The sequence below is a fragment of the Suricata suricatta genome, chromosome 8 (genome assembly GCF_006229205.1).
Source record: "Suricata suricatta isolate VVHF042 chromosome 8, meerkat_22Aug2017_6uvM2_HiC, whole genome shotgun sequence".
NCBI classification, from domain to species: Eukaryota; Metazoa; Chordata; class Mammalia; order Carnivora; family Herpestidae; genus Suricata; species Suricata suricatta.
The window spans coordinates 108,443,088-108,470,058 of record NC_043707.1 but is presented as its reverse complement, the minus strand read 5'-3'; the positions used below and the strand labels follow the sequence as shown (position 1 = coordinate 108,470,058).

The 26,971-nt window shown below is 44.0% G+C and overlaps 1 protein-coding gene across 8 annotated transcripts in view; it reads left to right on the top strand.

Moving 5' to 3' along the window:
* ST3GAL3 (ST3 beta-galactoside alpha-2,3-sialyltransferase 3) overlaps nucleotides 1-26,971 on the top strand; it is a 204,264-nt gene continuing 177,293 nt past the window's right edge. For 7 of the 8 annotated variants that reach the window (XM_029948432.1, XM_029948429.1, XM_029948431.1 and 4 more), the window contains exons 1-2: nucleotides 1-48; nucleotides 26,224-26,368. In XM_029948432.1, the coding sequence (XP_029804292.1) occupies nucleotides 26,254-26,368 (115 nt within the window). In that variant the 5' untranslated portion in view covers nucleotides 1-48; nucleotides 26,224-26,253. Of the gene's footprint in view, nucleotides 49-196; nucleotides 565-26,223; nucleotides 26,369-26,971 lie in introns of those variants that run through there. The other variant, XM_029948426.1, reaches the window with a different exon arrangement.

Here is a 26,971-nt window from a genome sequence, read left to right as displayed (position 1 = left end):
CCGCGTCGGGCCGGGCGCCGCCTCCCCCCTGCCTCCCTCTCCGCTGCGGTAAGAGCCCATCGTGCTCGCGTCGCTTCGCGGCAGCCACCGCGGCTAACGGTGTCCGCGCCACCCCTCCCCTCCCCTCCCCTCCCCTCCCCTCCCCTCCCCCGCCGCCCTGGGTCCCGGCGGGGCGCGCGGAGCCCGCCCGCCCGCTCGCGCCGGGGAAGAAGGGATGGTCGGGACACACGGCCTAGCTGTCCTGCGTACCGAAGACTGGCTCGGACTGGGGACTCCGGCCCGGAGCCCGGCCCCTGGGCGACCTCGGCCGGGAAGGGGCTGCCAGGCCTCGGGGGGAGGACGGCTGGACCCGGGCCGAGCGGTGTGAGATCACCTGCGTCGGGACCCTCAGCGCCGCGCACCTTGGTGCAGAGGAAGGATGGGCAGGCGGGCCTCAGCTGTGGGAAGGGGAAAGAAAAGTGCTGGGACAGCTTGAGCGGGAATCTGCGGCGTCCTGGTAGCGGCTGTCATTGCTGACTGCTCTCCTGGCAGCCAGACGTCCTGGAGACCCGGTCACTTTGATCGGTAGAGTACGCCTCTCCTGCTTCCTTTCCCTCTCGAACTTTTCTTTTCCCCATTGTTAACTCGCTGGTCTTGCTTGCAAGAGGAAATCTCTTCGTGATGACAGCAGGTTTGGTTAGGACGGTGATCTGCGAATATTTTGGATTCCTTTATACGACTGCTCGTTTTTAAGATTTCCTCAGTAAACTTGATTTCTGTTTGTGTTTCCCTCACGTGCCAGGGAGGAGTGAAACATGTTGAACTATAAAGCATAGTCGTTAATTGAGAGAGAGAGAGAGAGACCGACCGACCAAGGAAGGCAGCTGTTAGCTTGTAAAATCTAGGAACTTATTTTTTTGTGGCTATAGTTTGCGTTGTCTATACTATAGCTAATTGAATGTGAAGGTACAACGGAAACATTTATTAGGTTCCCCAAAATGAAATTAGTCCGCATGGGAAATTAGGTTATTTCGAAGTCAGAATCACCTTGGAGTGATCATCGAACCGTTTGGTATGCCTTCAAGTCAAAAGGATTAAAAGGAAGCCGGCAGAAAAGTGCATGACAAAACGATGTTTTCAGATCATCTCTTTAGGCAATAGCAGGTCCTTAAGATTAAGGATTTTTAACTCAAGGACATTTTGAAGTATTAGGTGCTGAAGCTGCCTATTTTGCCTGCCTAAATATCTAATCATGGTTTAATAAAAGTTATTAAAGAGGAAATAAGATGTGCATATTCTTAGAGTAATTGGGTTTGGGTTATCAGTAGAGTGTCAAATGAATACATATTGTGTGCAAGGTCATAGGGCTGTGGGGAACTCAAGACCTGTAATGGAAGAGACTTGTTCTGACTAGGCCCGTGAGATAGTTGTGGAAATAAAGGGCACGTGAGAAAATGATAACTAATGATATTGCCTCTAGAATTCCTAGACAGTAGGTATGGGAAACCGGGAAAAGGAGAAACCCGTGTGTTTGAGGAAGGTTTTACAGGGAAGGTGAGGCTTGACTTGAGCCATGAATGGGTAAGCCTTGGGGGAAGGGGGGGGCGGGATGAAGAGGAAGAAGTGAGGAAAGGAGAAAGTGAGGATGGTCAGGAGGGCAGGGAGAACCTAAAGTGCTCAGGGGTGATTCCAGGGGGTTCTTACTGGGAAAAGTAGGAGATAAGTTTGTACAAAAGAGGTAGGTGGTTAGTGCCGGATTGAAAAGTAACTTTTTCCCAGGAGAACAAAGGATTAAACTAGTAGTAGCATTTACTTTGGGTGAAGCTGGAGCTAGCATTTCGAAAAATACATGGTAGCACTTTATTTGTTCTTGTCACTTTTCTGATTAATCTCAGCGGTGTGGATGGACAGCCACCAGGATCTGCACCTTGAGATTCCGTCTTGCCTTTCTTCCTTTCTCCCCTTGTGCTCACTGTTTGCCAGGTCTTGCTGCTATACCGCCACGCTGTTTTTGACATCTGCTTCTTTCCATTTCTGCTGTCACCACACTTACCTGGGGTCAGTGATAACCGTTCTCTTGAGTTACTGCACAAACCTCCCAACATTTTTGTTTCTTTCCTCCTATCTATGCTGTGTACTGCCATCACCTCCACATATCTCCCTTCCCCAGTCAAGACTTTGAATGGATCCCTCCTGTCTGTTGAACTAGGCGCGGACCAGGTTGGCGGAGACACCAGGGGTAAACTAATTTCTTGCCATTCCCTTAGATTGTCTGATGTTTTCCAGGTCAGTAGAAGTGTTTGCTCTTTATGCTTCGCTGTTTGTGCTCCACATCTCTGCTTGTGTTGCTTTTTCTATCTTAAATGACCCCCTTGAATCTCTAATTGTTGGTTCTTACCCGTGTTTCACGGCCATGTGATATGGAACTTCCTTTGTGAAACTTCTCTGTACTTTTCCCATCTACATGGGACTTGTCTCTCCTTTAAACCATTGTAACACTGGCATCTGCCTTTTTGGCACAATCGTCAATATAAGACTGGAGCTTTTTGAATACATAGACTATCTTCATCTAGCACAGTGTTTTGTACATAGTAGGTACTTGACAGGCGTATTTAAAATTTTTTTTATGTCTTTTTTTTATTTTGAGAGAGAGAGACAGAGAGTGAGCAGGGGAGGGGCAGAGAGAGGGGGAGACACAGAATCTGAAGCAGGCTCCAGGCTCTGAGCTGTCAGCACAGAGCCTGATGTGGGGCTCGAACCCAGGACCACGAGATCATAACCTGAGCCAAAGTCAGCTGCTTAACTGACTGAGCCACCCAGGTTCCCCCAGAGGTATATTTTATATTGCACACAGCCTTAAACCGAGATGGTTGACAAGAAATTTTTTTATGTGAGAGAATTCCTTACTCAGAGACCCGATGATCTGATGTCTTGATCTGGATAGCTTGGCTTAGACTGTTTAACAAAAACCCATTCAGATTTAAATGGCTTAACAGAACAGAAGTTGATTTTTCATTCGTGCTTTGTGTCCAGCATGAGCACACAGGGAACTCTGCTCCTCCCAGTTACTCAGGGACCCAGGCTGATGGCAACTCCATCTTAACATAGTGTTTCCATGATCATTTTGATTGAGTGAAAGATGGTGGTCAAGGGGCACTGATTTTTGTTTTTAAGTTTATTTATTTATTTTGAGAGAGAGAGCAAGCAGTCAGGGGAGGGGCAGAGAGAGGGGGAGAGAGAGAATCTCAAGCAGGTTCCATGATGTCAACACAGAGACTGAAATGGGGCTCGATCTCACGAACTGTGAGATCACGACCTGAGCCAAAACCAAGAGTCAGATGCTTAGCTGACTGAACCACTCAGGCTCCCCAAGGGGCACTGATTTTTGAAATCTTGGTCCCAACATGGCATGTGTCACTTTCATTCACATTTCATGGGCTAAGGCAAGTCCCATGGCCACGCCTAACTTTAAAGGAAAGCTGGGAGGGAATTGCAGTTAGCTTGTGGCTGGAAAGCAATGAGCTGGATGTAACTGGCAAACGGCACAGAGGACTGCTCTATCAGTTTTGAGTATCACAGACCATAGAAGATCGGAGGTGGCAAAATCAGCTGGCCTGGTAGAGACGAGCACATTGACAGTAGCAAGAAATGGTCGCTCTAACTAGGCATGAGATGAAGGTTGGAAAGTTGGAACTCCAAACAGGCACTGTACCTGCCCACGGGCCAGGGCTGCTGGTACAAGGACAGTCTGGTAGCCCCTAACCACAGTGCAGTCATGCCTCAGGGCATCACAGTTCTACAGTGCCCTCAGTAATGAACACAGGAACGGCCCAAAACTAGTTAAATTATATCCACGTTATTTAGCCAGGAAGAGTGAGATAACTCGAGGTACATTATTACTTGCTAAACTAAGAAGGAATCTTAGTTACAGTTACCATTGGTTTAATTGGGTTTACTTGAGGTCATCAAACTTCGGTATTTGGCGAGGAGACTTCACTTTTGATAAAGAAGAGAAGCACAGAGAGTGGTTGGAGCTGTGGTTCCGGAGACAGGATCTGGGTTGAAATCTTGTCTCTGCCACTAATTGTGTGACATTGAGCAGGTGTCTTATTCTTGAGTCGGAGATTCCTCATCAGTAAAATGCGCAGGGTGTTCTCAGTGCACAGGGGGAATACAAAGAGTCTGTTTGTGTCCAGCACTTTGCGCAACACCTGGTTCGGAGGGAGCCCTCCCGTTCACGGACATCACCCCCAGCCGTAGCAGGATTTGAAAAATCTTTAAGACCCAGGAATGCAAGTAGAGGTGTTCCCCCAGATTTTCCTCCCTCTTCCCATTCCTTGGATAGCATTCTTGCCACACCTTTCTTATTTTCACCTGTGTCGTATTTTATTTGACTAAGCTGTGTGTGTCCCCCATCCCACTTGACACCCTACTTGTCACCAAAGTATTTATTGAACATGTGCTGTGTGCAAGGCTCTGTGCTGGGTCAGGGCATTGTGAGGAAGGAAGGCATGTCCCTGGCCTGAAGTCTTGAAGAATCACTTGTTTTAAGTGGGGTGGATGTGGGTTTGAAAGGCTTTCAGGCAGGAAATGTGTGTAATGCCCTAGAAACACGAGAGAGTGTGGCTACATCCTGGGGATACTTGAGTGGCAGGAGGGAAGGGTATGTTTGGGGAGTGTGTGGAGGCTGCAGAAGGCAGCTTGTGAAGGCTGTGTGAGTTCAGAAGTCAAAGCTTTTATGCGGCACATGATTAGGAGCCACTGAGGGATTCCAAGGTAGGAAATCAGCTCTGTCTTTTAGGAAGGTCACTGCGTGTGGAGGGCGCAGAGGAGTGATTACCTTGTTTCCCTGACGTGGGTAGTTCTGTGTGCAGCTATGGTACTGTGCCTGCTACACGAGGGTCGTAAATTATTTATGTGTGGGGAGAGAGGAGAAGAAGGCGAGTTGGGGGAGGGGACCAGTTAGACTTCTGCTGTGATGCAAGGGCTGTGTCTGAGCCCTTCCTGGGTGGGGAGAGTGCCCTGGACAGGGGCCAGCAGACTAGGGTTTCAGTCACGGCTTCCGCAGTTTTTGCACTGGTACCCTGGGCCACTTTCAGAACCCCTTGCATTGTCTTAGTTTCCAAAGTTGTAAAATGGGGGAAGAAAAACACCTGCCTTGCATGCTTGCTGCCCTGGGGATTTGAGCAAAAAGATGCTAAAAGCCTGGTACTATTAGATAACATAAGGAACCTCTTCTAATAAAAATAATAATTTTAAGGGGTACCTGGGTGGCTCAGTTGGGTAACTGTCTGACGTCAGCCAAGTCATGATCGTGCCTTTCCTGAGTTCGAGCCCTACGTTGGGCTCTGGGCTGACAGCTCAGAGCCTAGAGCCTGTTTCAGATTCTGTGTCTCTCACTCTCTCTCTCTGCTCCTCCCCCACTCACACTCTGTCTCTTTCACGCTCTCTCTCTCTCTCAAAAATAAATAAATGTTAAAACATAATAGTTTTTTAAAAAATATTTTATGTTTTTTATTTATTTTTGAGAGACAGAGAGAGAAAGCATGAGCAGGGGAGGGTCGAAGAGAGAGGGAGACACAGAATTGGAAGCAGGCTCCAGGCTCTGAGCTAGCTGTCAGCACAGAGCCCGATGCTGTGAGATCTGACCTGAGCCAAAGTCGGAAGCCGGACGCTTAACCGCCTGAACCACCCAGGCGCCCCTTAAACATTCTTTAAAGGCCAGCAAATTATATGTGGCTCTTCAGCTGTTCTCAGCCCTCACCCAGAAGCCACACATGCACACATGCACACGCTCTTGCTACTGGTATTACTATAATGTGCTCACTGCATGCACAGCTAAAAGGTGTGTACTTCTTCAGCCTATCATTATCAACGGCTTTCCCCTGAAACTTTGCTCCTCCTCCGTCTTCTTCTGAGCGTGGTTTTCTTTTATTAAAATTTAAAAAAATATTTATTTATGTTTGAGAGACGGAGAGAGAGAGCACAAGCAGGGGAAGGGCAGAGAGAGAGAGGGAGACACAGGATCCGAAGCAGGTTCTAAGCTTTGAGCTGTCAGCACGGAGCCCAGTGTGGGACTTGAACCCACAAACCATGAGATCATGACCTGAGCGGAAGTCGGGTGCTCAACCAACTGGGCCACCCAGGCACTCTCTGAATGTGTCTTTAAAGATGATAATGGAACTCTAATCGGGTTTGTTCTCCGTTGGGTTCCCCCCGGTCATCCTGGCTGACAGGAGTTCCTTCCCTCTGGGCTCCTGTACCACTTAATTTATGTTATTCTGATTGAATGTCATCTACTGTCTTGTCTTATCATTATTTGTCTTTCTTTGATGTCAGTTTTTCTTACAAAGTAATAGAAAGATGGCATACTTATGTATTTTTAACATGACTTAAAAACCCACTGAAACCTTTTGTTTGAAATATGTTGAACAGGTTAGAAAATTGTAAGACTGGGGTGCCTGGCTGACTCAGTCAGTGGAGCATGTAACTCTTGATCTTGGGGTTGTGAGTTGGAGCCCCACATTGGGTGTAGAGATTACTTAAAAGTAAAATGTTTAAAAAAGAGAAAATTCTGTTGCTAGGTTTTTAAAAAATGTTATAATATTAATTTGAGAGAGAGAGAGTACACATGTGTGTATGAGGAAGACGGGTGGAGAGACCGGAAGAGAGAGAATCCCAAGCAGGCTCCTTGCTGTCAGTGCAGAGCCTGATGCTGGGCTCAATCTCATGCACCATGAGATCATGACCTGGGCCGAAGTCTAGAGTCAGATGCTTCACCAGCTGAGCAACCCAGGTGCTCCAAGTTTTTTTCTTGATTAATTGATTAATGTAATCTCTGTACCCAGTGTAGGGCTCAAACTCATGACCCTGAGATCGAGTTGTATGCTCTTCTGACTGAGCCAGCCAGGTACCCCACTGTTTTTTTTGAATTGAAGTGTAGTTAACACTTTATTATTAAGTCTTTAAAACATCTAAAGATAAATTTGGGGCACCTAGATAGCTCAGTCGGTTCAGCATCTGACTTTGGATCAGGTCTTGATATCATGGTTGGTGAGTCTGAGCCCTGCTTCAGGCTCTGTGCTGTCAGCTCAGAGCCTGGAGCCTGCTTCGGATTCTGTGTCTCTCTCTGTGCCCCTTCCCTGCTCGTTCTCTGTCTCTCAAAAACAAATAAACATTAAAAAATAAAAAAACAAATTATACAGCAATGATTCTTAGAGCTTTTGGTCTCAGGACCCCTTTATAAGTTTAAAAATTATTGAAACCCCAAAGAACTTCCACTTTTGTGGACTTTGTCTATTGGTATTTAATGTATTAAAAATTACTGAGAAAATTTTAAGTCACAAGAATATATTCCACTGGCTCTGAGGACAATGCCATTGTCCCCTATCATCGTTAGGTAGCCTGTGGATAATCTGCTAGACCCATGTGAGAAAATGAGAGTAAATAAGGCACATGGTGTCTGAGAATTATTATGAACGTGGTTTTAAACTCATGGATCTGCTGAAAGGGCCTTGGGGACCACCATGGGTCCAGGGACCATTTTGAGAACTACTGACAAATAGATGTAAGCATTTTTATAAGTAACACTTTTATATCTTTTTGGCAACAAAATAACATTAAGGTGGATACATTACCAAACATTGGTTTTCAAAATGCATTCAACACAGTATTTTTTTTTTTAAGTCACTAGTTTCTAGCTTTGGTTAAGACATATCCTTTACCTTGAAAGGACAACTATGTGTATTTTTGGAATATCTGCAAAGTCCCATCCTGCTAACAGACATCTGTCATGCCAGTCATGGTCAGCAATCTTGGAACATGAGTATTTTTATGAAAGAAAAATACACAACTGATCTTTTAATTCTAGAAATCTTAATATGCACTCTTTCAGACAATATTTAAAGAATTTCTTTGAGATATAAGTTTTGCGGTTACTAACCATCTCATTATCAAATTTGGTTATGATCCTGTTTCAGAGATTCAATTCTTACGAGATTAGCGACATTAATGTCATTCTGTAGTTAATAAACTGCACTGCGTCACAAAGCAGGTGAGCAGGTGGTGGTCCAGTCTCCTCCATGCCGTGGGACGTGCATACTCCTTGGGGAATTTTCCTGAATCCCATGTAGCTAGCACAAGACATTTGACATGGGGATTGTGCAAGTGCTGGTTGAAGTTAAATGTAAGAAACGCTTATAAATAAGAGTTTTGTTTTCTTTCCATAGTTTGGCGAATCATTTTGAGTACCCTTTGAGATAGATGCACATCCTCTCTGAAGGCAACGGGCCTGAGGTGTTGAGTAGTAGCCTCTTCTTGCTCTTGGCTTTGCCTTTTCCAGGCTGTCCTCCGTGGCCCTGTCCCAGTAATCTTCCTAAAATACAGGTCTGACTGTAACATTTCTCTGCTCAGTCCCCAAAGTGGTTCTCCATTGCCAATGGGATAAATTTCAGACTCTTTAGCATGGCATCTAAGGCTCTCCTACCCTTTTACTGCCTCACCTTCTTTGCTGCAGATTTTCCTAAATGTCATTAATTTCCATCATCTCATAACGTTATTTATACTCCAACTGCATGGACCATACTGCTCTCTCTCGAGGGCAGGCATCGCATCGTGTTTATTAGGCACTCAGATACCTAATAATGGTTTCTGCCTGGACATATGTTATAGTATGTGTTCTATACATAAGGCTAATAACAATATGTTGTGTGTTATATATGACATATATACGATTATATATATATTAAAGGCATGACAGATAAACAATATGGAACTACTATATAGGCCTAAGACATTTAACATCTCAAATAACAGCAGTGGAAAAGAACATTTAACTTGCATTTTCTTCTTTTTTTTTTTTAAGATCATTTATGTGTCTCCCTGCCCAGTGTGGAGCTTGAACTCATGACTCTGAGATCAAGAGTTGGATGTTCTACTGGCTGAGCCAGCCAGATGCCCTTAAATATTTTTTTTTGTACAGTTTATTTGTTTATTTTTAGTAATTTCTTTGCCCCAAGATTAATTTCTTTACCCATCTTGGGGCTCAGGCTCACAACCCTGAGATCAAGAGTCACATGCTCTACCCTCTGAGCCAGCCAGGTGCCCCCATATTTTCTAATGTTGTATTTTATACTTACAACAGAACAATATAATGATACCTATCACTAAGTCTTTTTTATGTTTATTATTTTTTATTAATTAAAAAAATTTATATCCAAGTTAGCATATAGTGTGACAGTGATTTCAAGAGTAGATTCCTTAATGCCCCTTACCCATTTAGCCCATTCCCCCTCCCACAACTCCTCCAGTAACCCTCTATTTGTTCTCCACATTTAAGAGTCTCTTATGTTTTGGTCCCCCTCCCTGTTTTTATATTATTTTTGCTTCCCTTCCCTTATGTTCATCTGTTTTTTTATCTTAAAGTTTTCATATGAGTGAAGTCATATGATATTTGTCTTCCTCTAATTTCGCTTAGCGTGATACCCTCTAGTTCTATCCATGTAGCTGCAAAGGGCAAGATTTCATTCTTTTTGATTGCCGAGTAATATTCCATTGTGTGTGTGTGTGTGTGTGTGTGTGTGTGTGTGTGTGTGTGTGTGTGTGTATACACCACATCTTCTTTATCCATTTATCCATCGATAGACATTTGGGCTCTTTCCATAGTTTAGCTATTGTTGATAGTGCTGCTATAAACATTGGGGAGCATGCGTCCCTTCGAAACAGCACACCTGTATCCCTCAGATAAATACCTAGTAGTGCAATTGCTGGGTTGTAGGGTAGTCCTATTTTTAATTTTTTGAGGAACCTCCATACTGTTTTCCAGAGTGGCTGCACCAGTTTGCATCCCCACCAGCAGTGCAAAAGGTCTCCTCTTTCTCCGCATCCTCGCCGACATCTGTTGTTGCCTGAGTTGTTAATGTTAGCCATTCTGACGGGTGTGAGGTGGTATCTCATTGTGGTTTTTAATTTGTATTTCCCTGATGATGAGTGACACTGGGCATTGTCTCATCTGTCTGTTGGCTACCTGAATGTCTTCTTTGGAGAAGTGTCTGTTCATGTCTTTAGCCCATTTTTTCACTGAATTATTTGTTTTTTGGGTGTTGAGTTTGATAAGTTCTTTATAGATTTTGGATGCCAACCCTTTATCTGATATATCATTTGCAAATACCTTCTCCCATTCCATCGGTTGCCTTTTAGTTTTGCTGATTGTTTCCTTTGCCGTGCAAAAGCTTTTTATTTTGATGTGGTCTCAATAGTTCATTTTTGCTTTTGTTTCCCTTGCCTCTGGAGACATGTTGAGTAAGTTGCTGTAGCCAAGGTCAGATAGGTTATTGCCTGTTTTCTCCTCTGGGATTTTGATGGCTTCCCGTCTTACATTTAAGTTTTTCATCCGGGGCGCCTGGGTGGCTCAGTCGGCTAGGCCTCCAACTTCAGCTCAGGTCAGATCTCATGTTGGTGGGTTCGAGCCCCGTGTCAGGCTCTGTGCTGACAGCTAGCTCAGAGCCTGGAGCCGGTTCTGTGTCTCCTTCTCTCTCTGCCCCTCCCCCTCTCATGCTCTGTCTCTCTCTGTATCAAAAATAAATTTAAAAAAAACATTAAGTTTTTCATCCATTTTGAGTTTATTTTTGTGCATGGTGTAAGAAAGTGGTCCAAGTTTTCCTGCATGTTACTGTCCAGTTTTCCCAGCACCACTTGCTGAAGAGACTGTCTTTATTCCATTGATTATTCTTTCCTGCTTTGTCAAAGATGAGTTGGCCATACGTTTGTGAGTCTATTTCTGGGTTCTCTGTTCTGTTCCATTGGTCCATGTGTTTGCTTTTGTGCCAGTACCATGCTGTCTTGATGATGACAGCTTTGTAATACTGCTTGAAGTTTGGGATTGTGATGCCTCCTGCTTTGGTTTTATTTTTCAAGATTGCGTTGGCTATTTGGGGTCTTTTCTGGTCCTATACAGATTTTAGGATTGTTTGTGTGGCTCTTTTTATATTTATTTTTAAGATGGGGGCAGGGGACAGAGGATCAGAAGCGAGCTCTGCGCTGACAGCAGCCAGCCCGACATGGGCTTGAACTCATGAATTGTGAGATCATGACCTGGGCCGAAGCTGGACTGTCAACTGCCTGAGGCACCCTGGTGCCCCTCAGTAAGTCTTAATATGCCATCTTGTCTCGGAGTTTTGTTTTGCTTCAAGAAATAGAACATTACATTACAATAAATGCCTCATAAATATTTTTCCCCAGTCTCTTTCCTTGTTCATCAGAGGAAACTATCTTGAATTTAAAGTTTTTAAATTCCCATACGAGTTTTTGTGCTTTTGCTACTTGTTATCTCCCACGCACAGTGCACAGCAGGGGTTGGCAGATGAACTTGCAGGTTTGTTGGAACACTGCCATGCCCTGTCTAAGTATTGTTATTGACTGCTCTCAGGCTGCAGTTTTCTGCTGCAGTTTTGTGGACACAGTGTCATCTCCCGGCCCCCTTCAGCCCCCACCTGTAGATCTCAGTTGGCTCAGGCAAAGGAGGGTCATCTCAAACATCCCAGTTGAATTTTCTCAAGACTGATTGCGTTCAGCATTTTTAAGCTTCCACATGGACTTTGCCTTTTCCAAATTAAACAGCATGTCTACAACCTTGTCCTCGGAACACCATTAAAACACTGTCAAGCAAAACTCCCTTAAACCAAACCTCAACAGCTCCTATTCAGAAAGGGTTTTTTTCTTTTGTTTGTTTGGTTTGGGGTAAAAACAAAGAACTCAAAGTTTTGTTTTCTTGGATACCCTCCCCTCTGCCCTTCCTCAGCCACTTCTGAAGGGAGTATCTGACCAGGGACAAAACATTTTCTGTCTTCTATTTTTATAATCTTGGTACATATCTAATTTTTACTCAGAGAGTCACTGGCCACCTGTGTTATAGGAGCCTGGGTCTAATCAGGAGAGAGAAATCACTTGACTTTGAGCAGTCAAGCTTTAAGAATTATTATTATTACTGTTATTATTATTTTATATGTTTATTTATTTTTGTTCATACAGAGTGTGAGGGCGACACAGAATCTGAAGAGGGAGAGAGAGGGAGACACAGAAGCAGAAGCAGGCTCCAGGCTCTGAGCTGTCAGCATAGAGCCCGATGTGGGGCTCAAATTCATGAACTATGAGATCATGACCTGAGCCAAAGTCAGATGCTTAACCAACTGAGCCACCCAGGTGCCCCAGACTTTAAGAACTGTCAACTATAACAGGGATTTGGAGTAACATGAGAACAGCTATTAAGAAGTAAAAAAATGGAAGGAAGCTCACCTCATTTTAAAAATTTTTTTCATTATTAAAACAAATTTTTAAAAATGTTTATTTACTTTTTGAGAGAGAGAGGATGAGTTGGGCAAGGAGTAGAAAGAGAGGGAGACACAGAATCCAAAGCAGGCTCTAGGCTCTGAGCTGTCAGCACAGAGCCCAATGCGGGGCTTGAACTAAGAGACTGCAAAATCATGACCTGAGCTAAAGTTGGATGCTTAACTGACTGAGCCATCCAGGTGCCCCTGCTGAACATCATTAACTAACAGGAATGCAAAGCAAAAGCAGAATGAGACACTGCCCTCACCCCAGCTCTAATTATCCATTTTTGTATATATATATTTTGTTGTTGTTGTTGTTGTTGTTGTTGTTCCATTTGCTTGGTCACACCCATTAGGATGGCTATAATCAAAAAGATAAGAACTAGTGCTGCCACAGGTGTGGAGGAATCAGAACTCCCGTACCCTGCTGGTGGGGACATAAAATGGTATGGTGGCATTTCCTCAAACACTTAAACATGGAGTCACCGCATGTACCAGGTATATTTCACTCCTAGGTGCATCCCTAAGTATGTACCCAAGAGAAATGAAAACTTACGTCCATATAAAAACTTGTACATCAGTGTTCCTAGCAGCATCAGTCAGCCAAAAAGTGGAAACAACCCAAATGTCTGTCAACTGATAAACAGATGAATAAAATGTGATGTGTTCATATGATGGAATGTTATTTGGCAATAAAAAGAAATGAAATACTGATACATGCTACAGTATACATGAACCCTGGAAATGTCATGCTACGTGAAAAGACCACATATTATTCCATATACCGTAAAACCTTGGTTTGTGATCATAATCTGTTCCAGAAACATGCTTGTAATCCAAAGCGTTTGTATATCAAAGCAAATTTTGCCGTAAGAAATAATGGAGAGGCGCCTGGGTGGCTCAGTTGGTTAAATGTCCAACTTCAGCTCAGGTCATGATCTTACGGGTTGTGGGTTTGAACCCTGCATCAGGCTCTGTGCTGGCTGCTCAGAGCCTGGAGCCTCCTTCCAATTCTGTGTCTCCCTCTCTCTGCTCCTCCCCCTGTCAAAAGTAAATAAACATTAAAAAAAAAAAAAACTCAGATGATTTGTTCCACAACCCAAAAATACTCATATAAAAACGATTACAACGCTTAATATAATACAAAGTAATAAATATGCTACAAAATGTAGAGAAAAATAAATTAACCTGAACTTTCCATTGAAAACCTTTGTGGCTGGTGTCAGGGAGACAAGAGAGAGCAGGGTTACTGTGTTGGGGACTTTCACTACCACTAATGGAATCACTGCTGTCTCTTGGACTCTTTTTATGCAACTTTAACAAGGAGCCTATCCAATGACACTTGCTTTTGCCTCCATCTGAGGATTTTGCAGAAATGTGACCTTGCATTGTCATTAAACAGATTCGTCACTCGCCCTGCTACGGCCTTATTTGGGTAGTGCTTTTCTGCAAAATTCTGTTTTGCACTGTTTCCCACAATTTGCACATCTCCCTAACCTCATTTAAAGTGAGGGATTCCTCTGCCTTTTACTCCTCCTCCTTTGTAGATGAGGTGTAGACATAGACGTCTTTTTTTAAAAATTGTAATTCCTTTTATTTTATTTTATTTTATTTTTTATGTCTTTATTTTGAGAGACAGAGACAGAGAGTGAGCAGCGGAGGGGCAGAAAGAGAGGGAGACACAGAATCCAAAGCAGGCTCCAGGCTCCGAGCTGTCAGCACAGAGCCTGACGCGGGGCTCAAACCTATGGACCGTGAGATTGTGACCTGAGCTGAAGTCAGACATTCAACTGACTGAGCCACCCAGGCGCCCCTGCAGACATAGATTTCTTATAAAATCGTGCAGTTTTGGCCACTCACATACCTTGTTCGTACTTCTTGATGATCTCCTTAACTTCCACTGTAATCATCACTTTCTTTGAGCCTTTCTTTTCTTTCTTTCTGCATGGGGACCATTGTATACACTCACAGGGATGTTGACGACAGTATGGTATTTAATGTCATATACTATAGTTAATGTAACTGACAAGAAGGCAGCAGAGGCAAGGGTCTGTGTCTGCAGGCAGCCTGACCTAGAATGAAGCAAAGCAATCCTAAGCTTACTCTTGTGTGGAAAAGCAAAGGACTGTCCGTAGGTGCTTTGAAGTGACAAAAATTACACTAGTGCTAGTTGTGGACACCTTCCTGTGTTCTGCAAAATCACTGATTTCTGCCAAACACTGCAGCCTGAGACGGAGCAATTGGCACGAGAGGCAATCACCCACAATCCCACAGCGCGCACAAGAGAGAAGAGCCATGGACTCACTTGTGATCATGTGATGTTTGCATCACGTACTACTCATATTGCAAGACATCGCTCATTTATCAAGTTAAAATTCATTGGAAATGTTTGCTCGTCTTGCAGAACACTCACAGAACAAGTTACTTGCAATCCAAGGTTTTACTGTATGTGAAATGTCTATACACAGTTGCCTGTTCTGTGGAACAGAAGGTAGATTAGGACTCAGAGAACAGGAGGTTGGGCAGGAGAGTGACAGCTAAGGGGTGCACGGTATCATTTTGGGGTAATGGAAGTGTTCTAAAATTGTGGTAATGTTTGCACAACCATGTAAAAATACTAAATGCCATTGAAATGTATACTTTGGGTATGGTATGTGAATGATATCTCAATAAAACCTTTCGTTTTTCTTTTCTTTTCAAAAGATTTTTTAATTTTAATTTTTGAGAAAGAAAGAGAGTGCAAGCGAGGAAGGGACAGAGAGAGAGGGAGACACAGAATCCAAAGAAGCAGGCTCCAGGCTCTGAGCTGTCAGCACAGAGCTCAATGTGGGGCTCGAGCTCATGAATCTTGAGGTCATGACCCGAGCCAAAGTCAGACTCTTAACAACTGAGCCACTCAGGTGCCCCTCAGTAAAGCTTTTCAAGAGAAGTAAAGAGGAGTCTAAATAATATATATGTAGCAGATACAAGGAGCAGCCCCCACTCGAGGGCTGAGAGAGCGTGCTCCATGAAGAGCCCCCCAGTCTACCCCACACCTGCTGCAGGTTGAGTTACAGACTTGGTGGACATGACCATGGCTCACTGGGTTGCAGATGAGTTACTGCGATGCCACATGGTGGACTTAGCAGGAAACCAGCCTTCTGGGGTGCTGGGGGAAGAGTGGGGTCTCACGAGAGGCACTCTGCAGAACTGCCCAGGAGGGTGCTGAGGACAGCTGTTGACTGCTGCTGCTCCTTGCTACCGGCTGGGCCCTGGAAAAGCCAGGTGTGCCATAGGAGCCTCCCCAGAGGAACACACCGAACCCAGAAACACAGCTCTCCTCCGGCAGTGGCTCTTCAGTGCCTTCTACTAACAAAGTTCCACCTCATGCCATCTGGCAAAGGAAAGGCCCATTTAAAGGGCCCGGGCCCATTTTCACAGAGCAAGCAAAAAGGGTGAATGTGGAGCGGAGAGGCGATACATCTGTAACCCACGCAGAAGTCCCTGGGACCTCAGCATAGGCCTAGCTTTTTAATTCCCTTTGGAGGTCCAGAGGTAATCCTTGCCCTTAGGCTGCTGTGGTTTGGAGGAGCCAAAGATTCTCCGTCTTTAGGCCAACTTGCCCTTAGCCCAGCTCTCTCTAATCCAGTTTTACAGCTTATTTTCTCTTCTGTTTGCCCAGTTCTTTTTTCAGATACCAGTTATACTTATGCTGGATCTCTTGTGACTACTACTGCTGCATGTTTTTGTTTTGTTGTTTGGGTTTGTTTTAGTAATCCTTTTACACTTTTTTTTCCCATTTTATCGTGCTCATTTTTTTTATTCACCATTGCTTGCTTGCTTGCTTTTTCCTTCCTTCCTTCCTTCCTTCCTTCCTTCCTTCCTTCCTTCCTTCCTTCCTTCATATTTTTTTTAAGTAAACTCTACATCCGACATGGGGCTCCAACTCACAACCCCAAGTTCAAGAGCTGCACACTCTACGGACCGAGCCAGCCAGGCACCCCACTGTTGCTTTCATGACTCTTACTGTCTTTTCAGCGGTGACCACTTTGTTCTCTTCCACTGAGGTTTTAATCTTCATGATAGTGTTATTTTTCTTTGTTCACTCTTCCTGAATGCTAATTATTTAAAAAAAATATCTTAACAGTTTTTTTCCCCTTGAGCTTTCCCTTTAGTCTCTGCTCTTAGTTAACTCTTGTTTTATAGTGCCATTTGGGAGTGGGTAGGGCTAGGGTAATCTTTGTTAACAATTTTCATCTGTTCAGTGACATTTTTCCTGTCCTGTGGTCTTCATCCACCATGCTACCCCCGCCCCCGCCCTGCCCAGTTCCTTTCTTCCATTGTCATTGCAGCATTTTTGTTTAGATCCTATGCTGATTTCTTTTTATTATTTTTATTTTCTTTTAAGAGGTTATATCTAGTTCCTCTTTTTTTTTTTAGGTTTATTTATTTATTTTGAGAGAGAAATAGAAAGCAAGCGGGGGAGGGGCAGAGAGAAGAGGGGACAGAGAATCCTAGGCCGGTTCCATGCTACAGCAGAGAGCCAGATGTGGGGCTCGAACTCACAAACTGTGAGATCATGACCTAAGCTGAAATCAGATGCTTAGCCAACTGAGCTGCCCAGGTGCCCCTTTATTATTGTTTTAGTATATTCTAATGCCTCTTCAAATGAAAAATGTTATGTGACTGAAGCCAGGTAAGGATTTGAATTCTGGCTTTGTCACTGACTGGCTCTGTGATCTTAAGATAATTTAACTTCTCTGTGTCTCAGTTTTTCCTCAATACAATGGGAACAATAACCTCACAGGATTGGTGAGAAGATTCAGTGAGTTAAATTGTTCAAAACTCTTAGAACTGTGGCTAGTCCACAGTGCGCACTGTATGAATATTAACAATATTAACCTACCCTACACACTTACTTACACTTAGAAAATGCACAGCTTTTCTGCAAAGAAGGATTTAACATATTGCATAGTAACTACTTAAATCTGCCTAGTCATGCATAACGTCTGAATAGGAGGTGCACATTCAGCAAAATGTTTTCAAAAAATTGATGAGCTTTTCAGTAACTTTTTTGGGAAGCTGGATAATAAATAGTACAGTGTATAATAACTTCTAATTAGCCTGCCTTGAAAATATTCATAGGAGACATGCTCAGGAAATATTTTGTGGTTTTTGCTCTGCATACTTTTGTCATACTTGAGTTTATATCCAGTAGGGGTTGATATTTGAAGGTCAGCAAAATTCTGACATTTTAGACGAAAAATTCTTGCCAGGTATCGCTCAGAAAATAACCATATTGTAGGATGTTTTAGAAATGATAGTTTGACACAGTTTCAATGAGTTCATATTTTTAATATAATTTTATTTTTATGGCTAAATTAAAATAACAGTATTATGTGCCTTTTGTGCCTTTAAAAATTTTTTTTAAATTTATTTTTGAGAGAGAGAGAGAGAGAGAGAGCATGAGCAGGGGAGGGGCAGAGAGAGGGAGACAGAATCTAAAGCAGGCCCCAGTCTCTGAGCTGTCAGCACAGAGCCCGATGCGGGGCTTGAACTCATGAGACATAAGATCATGACCTGAGCTGAAGTTGGACGCTGAACCATCCAGGCACCACTGTACCTTTTTTTTGAGCACACCCTAACTGACTGAATATTCAGTCAGTGAGAAGAGATTTTTGAGTCCCTACCAGGGTTACAGTGGTGAACCAAACAGACACATTCCCTGCCTGAATTAGCCAGAATATGAATGTTAAATTATTACTGTAAATGCTCAGAAGGGCCCTGTGTAGTGGGATGAGGATAGGCAGCTGCTGCAGGAATTTAGAACAGGGAGACCTAACCTAAAGTGTGGAGATGGGTAAGGCTTTCTCTGCGGAATGAACCTTTAAGGCTCAATGGGAGTTGGTGAGATGAAGCAGGAGGGTCAGGACAGCGTCAGCCTGACCTTGGGAGAGGGCATAAGGAATGGAAAACACTGGAAAATGGTCAGTGTTGCAGACTCATTGAGGTGAGGTGCAGGGATGGCAGGAGACGTGGGAAGCAGTGGGCAGGGGCCAGATCATGCAGAGCTTTACGTGGCTTGTGAAGGAATCTGGGACTTTACCCTAAGGACGATGGGACGTTTGCAAACTCTAAGCTTGGGAGGGAGATAAATTCACATTGGCTGCTCTGTAGGGAATGAGTCGGCAAGGACCAAGAATGGGTAATGGAGGCTTACCAGGGGGCTGTAGTAGGAGTCCAAGCCAAAGATTATAGCGACTTGAAATAGAACGGTGGTAGAGAAGGTGGAGGGATGGACGGATTCAACAAGGATTTCACAGGTGACATTCATAGGACTTGGTGAGTGATTATATGTAGAGGTGGGAGTGGGAAGGAGGGTAATGTCAAGGATGATTTTCAGGTTTCTGATAGAAGCACCTGTGAAGGTGTTGCCGTTTACGTGAGATAGTGAACAGAGGAGAAGGAGGAAGTGTGGGGCATCTGTGAAACATCTAGATGCTTTGAGCAGGGTTTTACGTGGACATGGAACTCAGAAGCAATTACCTAGAACATAAAATTTGGGATGGTCAGCATAATGATGGCAAATTAAATCATAGATGGGGAACAAAATTGCCTTGCCTGCGGAATGAAAATGTTAAGACAGCCTCAGACCGCTCCCCTCCTCATTCAAAATTGCTATGCATATATATGATTTGCACACAAATCATACCTTCAGGATATATTATGTTTTGGAATGTGTACAGCTTATATCGTGTCTGGAGTTGGGGCATATAATTAGAAAGATATTCATTTATTCTTTAAACAAACACTTCAAAAAATTTTTTTATGTTAGAACACCGTGAACCAGAGAGAAGAGGGGCAAAGGGAGAGAGATTCAGAATCTTAAGCAGGCTCCGTGCTCAGTGTGGCTTGATCTCACGACTCTGGGATCATGACCTGAGCTGAAATCAACAAGAGTCAGACACTCAGCCAGCTGAGCCCGCCAGGGGCCCCTAACCAACACTTCTTGAGTGTTGCTGTGTACTGGGTGCCATGCTGTTTAATGCAGGTGATTCACAGACCTAAGCTATAGATTCTGCTTTCAGATTATATGCTGATTCTTTGCAGAGACAGAAAAATAGACAAGATGTTTTTATAAATGCTATGATACACGTAAGCATTAGATGTTATGGGAGCAGACACAGCCATAGCATAGGGCATTAAGGAAAGCTCCCTAAGAGAGGTAAGGCTCAAGTCTGCTCTGACATAGAGACTTTAAAGGTGAGCTGGCATTGGTAGGCAAAGAAGGCAGAGAAAGGACCCTACCACCATGCCGTACTGCCTCTCCCAGTTTCAGATGCTGCAGGAAGGTCAAGGCACAAGAGGACAGTAATGTCCATTGGGTTTGACAGTTAAGAGGTCAATGGCAAACTTAGTGACCCTCTAGAGCAGGGTATGAATTTGATTGTCTTAGTGTCCCCTGTGCTTTGCATAATTCCTAGCACTTAGTGCTTGTTGTGCTAGCTTTGGACAGGAGAGACCCCTCCTTCTCCAAGATGAATACACAGGGAGAGGACCGTCTGGCTGCTGCATCCCCTCTATGTGCCGAAGCAGGCTATAGGAGCGCTTTACCTGTGTGCTTTTTTACGGATGCACGGGGAGGCCAGGTGAGCTCCGGCAGCGCGAACAGTCCTCACCATTCATCGAGTGTGGCTGTGTGTATGTTTCATTCTAGTCTTTTTCATGGCTGGGTACATGGTATCTGTATCTTTTTTTCATTCAATACTGTATCATGCACTACCCATGTCACTACAATTTTTTTCATAAATTATATCTTTCCCACCCATAAATTACATCTTAAGTGGCTGCAAAGTCTCTCACTTGGATGTGTATTTGAACATTTATTTGAGCACTTGGTTTAATTTTTTTCTTTTGTAATAGTTTGAAATAATTACAAAAAAGTTGCAAAAATATTGCCGAGAATTCCCATATAGCCTTCAGCTCGTGTCTGGTGTTGTCTATCAGATTTCTCCCTTGTAGGTTACTCTTTGGCCCTCTGTGATTAAGAAGTATCTTGTGGGCAGAAACTTGGAAGACTATAGAAGACCCCATTTCTCACAAATCTACCTGTTAATTTTAGCATCCTTTGATGTTTCTTAGCTGAATTATTGCTGAAATGGTTACCAAATGGTGACTTTCTGACAATGTTATTCCTTCTACATTCATTAGTTGGTATTCTGATCTAAGGGAGCACTTTCTTCTCTCCTCATTCATTAGGTTCTGATTTAATGGGTGATAATCTGTTATTATTGGTCTGAACTCTTCCAGAACTGTCCCTTAGGAGCCCCACAACTGGTTTCTTTTTCCTTTTGATACAGCCTCACTCCTTGAGCCTTTGGCTGCTTCGAGGTACCACAGAGGATCCAGGCTTATCTTGTTTGTGCCTTCTTTGCCCCAGCCCTGCAGTCAGCCATGCTTCCAAGGATCCCTGGTTCCTGTTAGGGAAGAATGGTATTTAAAAACCAAGATCTCGGTGCTACTAGATGTGCTCCTTATACTTGGGGCATGACTGCTGCCAGGCCCTTTCCAGGGACCAGAGGTAGGGAATATATGCAGGTATCACACAAAAGTGCATATGCTGTCCACATCTATATTTATTTTTATAGATTTATGTCTTTATATGTCCAAAACCATCCATTCATACTGATCCTTTCAATTTCAGTACGACCACCAAAACTTATTCTAGTTTTTCCCCTTTCCTATTTGCAACTCCCTTCCCCACCATGGAGAAATCGGCTCCGGTTAGCTAGTGTCGGTATACTTACTTATTTGGCCAGTCCCAGCATTGCCTGTGGCCGCACCCTGAGACTCCCTCACGAGGGCTGGATGCCGCATACCTGTCTTCACTCCAGGTGTCCGTTCTCACCTACCCTGATTGGCACCCGAAGCTTAATGGCTTTTAGATTCAATTATTTAGAAAGGCGGGCAGGGAGAGAGCTCATTCCTTTTCACGATTGCATAATCCTCTGTTTTGTGGATACACCATAGTTTATTCAGTTCCTACTGAAGGACGTACTCTCTGATATTACAGATTGTGTTGCGGTAAATAGCCATACGCATGAGTTATTGTGAATGTTTGTCAGTATGTCCTTGGGATAGTTTCTTCAATGTGAGATTATTGGGGTAAAGGGCAAAGCGTATGTAATTTTATTAGACACGGCCCACCCAGCCGAAATGTGTGAGAGGCTCGGCTCCCCCCCCCCCCCCCCCCCCCCCCCCCCCCCCCCCCCCCCCCCCCCCCCCCCCCCCCCCCCCCGCCATCCTCAAGTTTTTGTCCTAGCTATGAGTTAGAAATTTTATCTCTTTCAGAATCTTGAGGTGCTGTTCTTCTCCCTGTCTTGGAGGGTTTGGCCGATTTTAAAAACTTAATTTGTTTCTTTGTATGTCATCCACTTCAGAAAACCAGTTTCCTCTTTGGGTATTTGTTATACATCTTCATTTGAAGATCCTTTTCCTTAATGGAAGAGGTAGAAGTGAAATAGATGATTTGTTCAGCCTTCTCGCTGTCATATTTGCTGAATGGACGGGTAAATCTGTTGACTGACTGATGGTCGTGTGTCTGCCAGAGCCTCAAGTTTGTCCTGAATGGCGGTGGCCGTTCAGTCATCACATCCGCATTCAGGACAGAAAACAGGGGAAGGTGTGGCCTCCTTCTGAAAGGAAAGGCTTTCTATCTTTCCTTCTTTATTTAAAAAAAATTTTAATGTTTATTTTTGAGAAAGAGAGACAGAGCGCTAGTGGGGGAGGGGCAGAGAGAGAGGGAGACACAGCATCCGAGGCAGGCTCCAGGCTGTGAGCTGTCAGCACAGAGCCCAGTGAGGGGCTCCAACTCACCCACCGTGAGATCATGACCTGAGCCGAAATCAGACACTTAACCGACTGAGCCGCCCAGGCGCCCCTGATAGGAAAGGCTTTCCAACAGCCATCTGCCTTTTATAGGCAGGATGCTTACCCCTTAAATTTGTTGTTGTTCTTAATGGGAGCCCCAGATGAGATACAGGCCTTTGTGTTGCTGGAATTGCAAGTCTCTAATTCCTGTTTTAATTGGAAAACTTTGTTATTTGCATAAATATAAAAATTAAAAATAAATATACAGATAAACATATTGTGAAAAACACCCCCTCCAAACCCACTTTTCAGTTTGGTGCCTCTTCTTTTAAGTACATACTTAACACGTAACCCTGATTGTCAGTATCACTGTCGTCCTTGTTTCTTACCACCAGCATGTGGCCGTATGTACATATTACAACTCTACCGCTAGATTTTTTTTCACTTAGCAGTATATACTAGACGTTTTGCCCATGCGAGGACCTGCAGCTTTGCCTCATTCTGTGCAATGGGTACACCATATTCCATACACGTCATTCTCTGGCCCCCATTGATCCATTATCCACCTTGTAGCCTCCGTGCTGGTGACTGCCATCTAAGAACAGCATCATCTGGGCTTCATTGCCCTCTGGCTTGGAATCAGCTGATAAAACACATGCACACGGAGCAGAGGGCGAGTGGTGGTGGGAGAAGTGAGAGCGTTTCTTATCCCCTCCCGCCCCTTGCTGGGGCTCCAGGAGCAGCTGTGTCCTTGGTAGCGCTGTTCCTGATGGCTGGCCTCTCTTTTCCAGTGACACCCTTCTGTCTTCTGCTCTTTCACCTTGAGGGCAGAAGGGTGATAGCCCCTGGCTGCCTCACCACCCCTGGTTGGTTCCTTGCACTCTACTCACACAGCTATAAAAAATCCTGTCATGAATTTCCTTCGGTTCATTCCTTTGCATGTGCCATCTGTTTCCTGCCAAGATCCCCGCTGATAGAGATGTCACTGTATAGATGCACCATAATTTATTTGGTTCCCTACTGATGGACATTTGAATTTTTTTCCCTAGTATTTTGTTCTTATAATGAGTGTTGCTAATAAACATTCACGTACCTATCTTGTAAAGTATTTGTTGGAATGTTCCTTTAGGAAAAGTCACAGAAATAGAAATGCTGGGTCAAGGTGCATGAATGTTGTGAATTTCAGTAGCCACTTCCCCATTGCTCCTGAAAGAGTCTACCAGTTTACATTGCTACAGTGTGGTGTTTGGTGTTTTTTTTTAATATTAAAAAATTATAGAGGTAATACTTGTGACTTACGACAAATAAATTTAACTTAGAGGTATACGTGCATAAAGTGCTTCCTATCATTGCATCCTGTTTCCTGGAGGTAACCCCATCAACAGTTAGCGATATATCCTATCATGGTTTCTTTTTCTTTATAAGATTTATATCCTTATCATAGAATAAGTTTATATATAGATAAAGTAAATTCATTCACGTGTGTATGTATGTGCATCTCTATCTGTCTCTACTAAGAAAGCTCATTTGTAAACTCTGTTCTATCGATCTTTTTGTCTTTTCCTGTGCCATTCCTCATCTATCTTAAGAATTACAGCTTTGAATTGTTTTGATATCTGGTAAGGCAAATCCTCATCTCATTATTTTTCATTAAAAAAATTTCTTGGCTCTTCTTGGGCATGAAGTCTTTGGATTAACTTTAGATTTAAGTTAAAAAAAAAAAACCAAACAGGCATGGATTTTGGCTGGAGTCAGACTGCATTTATAGAGAACTGACATATTTCCAATATTGAAACTTCTCACTTAGGAGCCTGGTGCCTCTATTTATTCAGATATTTGATGCCCTTCAGTGAAAATCTTGCCCATTTCCTCCTAAGTTTATTTTTAGATATATTATAGATTTTGATGCCATCATGAATGGAATTCTTCCTCTTACATCTTCTCATCTGTTATTGCTGGTATAGTTTTAAAGAAGATTTTTGTGCGGCGCCTGGCTGACTCAGTTGAAAGAACATGTGACTCTTTAAAAAATTTTTTTTACACTGATTTATTTTTGAGAGACAGTGAGGCAGAGAGAGAGAAAGAAAGAGAGCTTGAGCGAGGGAGGGGCAGAGAGAGAGGGAGACACAGAATCCAAACCAGGCTCCAAGCTGAGCTGTCAGCACAGAGACCAACGTGGAGCTCAAACCCACAGACCACAAGATCATGACCTGAGCCAAAGTTGGATGCTTAACCAACTGAGCCACCCAGGCGCCGTGCCCCAGAACATGCGACTTTTAATCTCAGGGTCGTGAGTTTGAGGCTTATGTGGAGTGCAGAGATTACTTTAAACAAATAAAACTTAAAAAAAAGCTGTTGAGTTTTCTAAATTAATCCTATCACCTACTTATTGATTCTCTTGGCTTTTCTAGGTAGATAGTTACATAATCTGTAGCTGATAACTTTTTCTTAATACTTTTTTAAATGTTTATTTATTTTTGAAAGAGAGAGCACAAGTTGAGGAAAGGCAGTAAGAGAGGAAGACGCAGAATCTGAAGCAGGCTCCAGGCTTTGAACTGTCAGCACAGAGCCCGATGTGAGGCTCGCACTCACGAACTATGAGATCGTGCCCTGAGCTGAAGTTGGGTGCTCAACCGACTGAGCCACCCAGGCGCCCTGTAGCTGATAACTTTTTAATCAGTTTATGTATAGTATTTATACATAATTTTTTTCTTGTATGTTACTTCATGGCCAAGATATCTTAGGGGGGGGGGTGTGATCCTAGGAAGTCTTCCTGGCTGAGGTTACATTTAAGGCGAGCATCAGAGAATGCTAATCATCGAGAATGCTCCAGGCAGGCCTCAAGGAGAGAAACAACAAGGCTGTTTTCAGTGAGTTGGAAGAAGAAAGGCACAGGAGACAGACAAGGTTGGGAAGGAAGTGCAAGAGATGGGTTGAAGAGTAAATAGGGGCACAGTCAGAAGCTGCTAAACTCTAAGGGACAATTACTTTATTCTAGAGGAATTGAGAATTTAATGAAAGATGTGTTAGGCAGAGTAGCCCCCCAAAGATGTCCACTTCCGAATCCCTGGTATCCATAAATATGTCCCCTCATGTGGCAGAAGGGACTTGGCAGATGCAATTAAGGCTATAGACCTTAAAACAGAGAGATTATCCTGGATTCTTCAGGTGGGCCAGACCTAATCCTATGAGGCTGACAAGCAAAGAAGTTTCTCTGGCTGGGCACAGAAGCAAGATGTGGTAGAAGGGGAAGCTGGAGGGATTCAGGGTGAGAGGGACCTTATGCTCCATAGCTGAAGGGGGCCACGTGGATCAGAGACTGTCTGGTAACCAGCAAGGAGATGGGGGCCTCGGCCCCGCAGCTGCAGGGAGCTGCATTCAGCCCATAGCTGGAATGGGCTCGGAAGCAGCTTCATCTCCAGAGGCTGCAGAAAGGAACACAGCCCGGCCGACCGACTCCTTGGTTTTAGCCCTGTGATACCCTGTGCAGAGGACCCTGTTGAGCCACACTGTACCTGGATATTAGGCATACAGAACTCTGAGACAACACATTTGTGGTGTTTGCAGCTGCTGATTTGCGGTACATTGTTACAGCGGTGGAACACTAACAGCAGGGTTGAAGCAGGAATAACGGACCAGTCCTACTGTGTGAGAGTGGATGGGGAGAGCGCAGTTCGGAGGCGGGGAGCTTGTCCGTGGGAGTGCATCGGTGCTGTGGACTCGGGTAGTGAGGAGCAGAAGGGAGTGTGATTGGAGAGTTATGTGGGAGGTTGGAATTGCCAGAATTTGGTCGTCGATTGGATGCTGGGAACGAGAGAGAGGAGGAACGCAGTGATGATTGCGGAGTTCTGGCTGTGGATGCTGAGTGACTGGTGGAGCTGTGTCTCGAAGCCAGGATGGGCAGGTGGGAGGATTGCCACGTCAGGAACCCAGTGGTAATTCTAGGTGGTTCTTCGCTCGGAAATTCTCCTGTAAACACTTGTTTTAAGGTAGAGTGTATCAGCAAGATGATTGCTTTATTCTTTAAGACCTGGATTGTTTTTTGATGTTTTTTCTTCTTTCCTTTTAGGTCATGTAGGAAGTTGTAAATCATGTGAAGATGGGACTCTTGGTATTTGTACGCAACCTGCTGCTAGCCCTCTGCCTTTTTCTGGTACTGGGATTTTTGTATTACTCTGCGTGGAAGCTGCATTTACTCCAGTGGGAGGACCCCAGTAAGTATGGGCCCCCCAGGCTGCCCCCGGGGAACGCGGGGTGTTCGCTGGGCTGCGGTGCCCTCACACCCTTCAGAGACGGGCAGTGAGAGGAACCCGCACGCTCCTAGGACTCAGGCTCAGAAATCGCCTCCCATGTTTGTGGCTGTGGGTTGAGAACTTTGATGTTTTTTCAAAACTGCATGCCATGGCATATCCTCTTATGATCCCCGTGAAAACATGCTGTTCTGCCATCAAAACCCAAACTCTTCCAGTACTTCTAGTTTCTGAAGGCTGTGCTTTTTAATTACTATAGCGCGTTGTCTCTCCCGTTTGTATTCATTGCCTCAGGGCTCCGTATTGTAGCTGGTTTTCTCCTGCCCTGAAAACATTCACCTTTACCTTTTCTTTGCATTTTCAGTTTTCAATTTAATGTTATCTTTGTTTTATGTCCCTTGAAGAAATATCGTCTACCTAATTATTTTGCCTTTGCTGGCACTGAACTTGACCTGAATAGAATAATGGCTCCCCTTCCCCTCCCCGCCCTCCCCAGTACCTCTTAACCCCTTTCTTTCGCTTGTACCCCTGGCTTCATGTGTTACACAATGCTTCCTCCATAGCTTT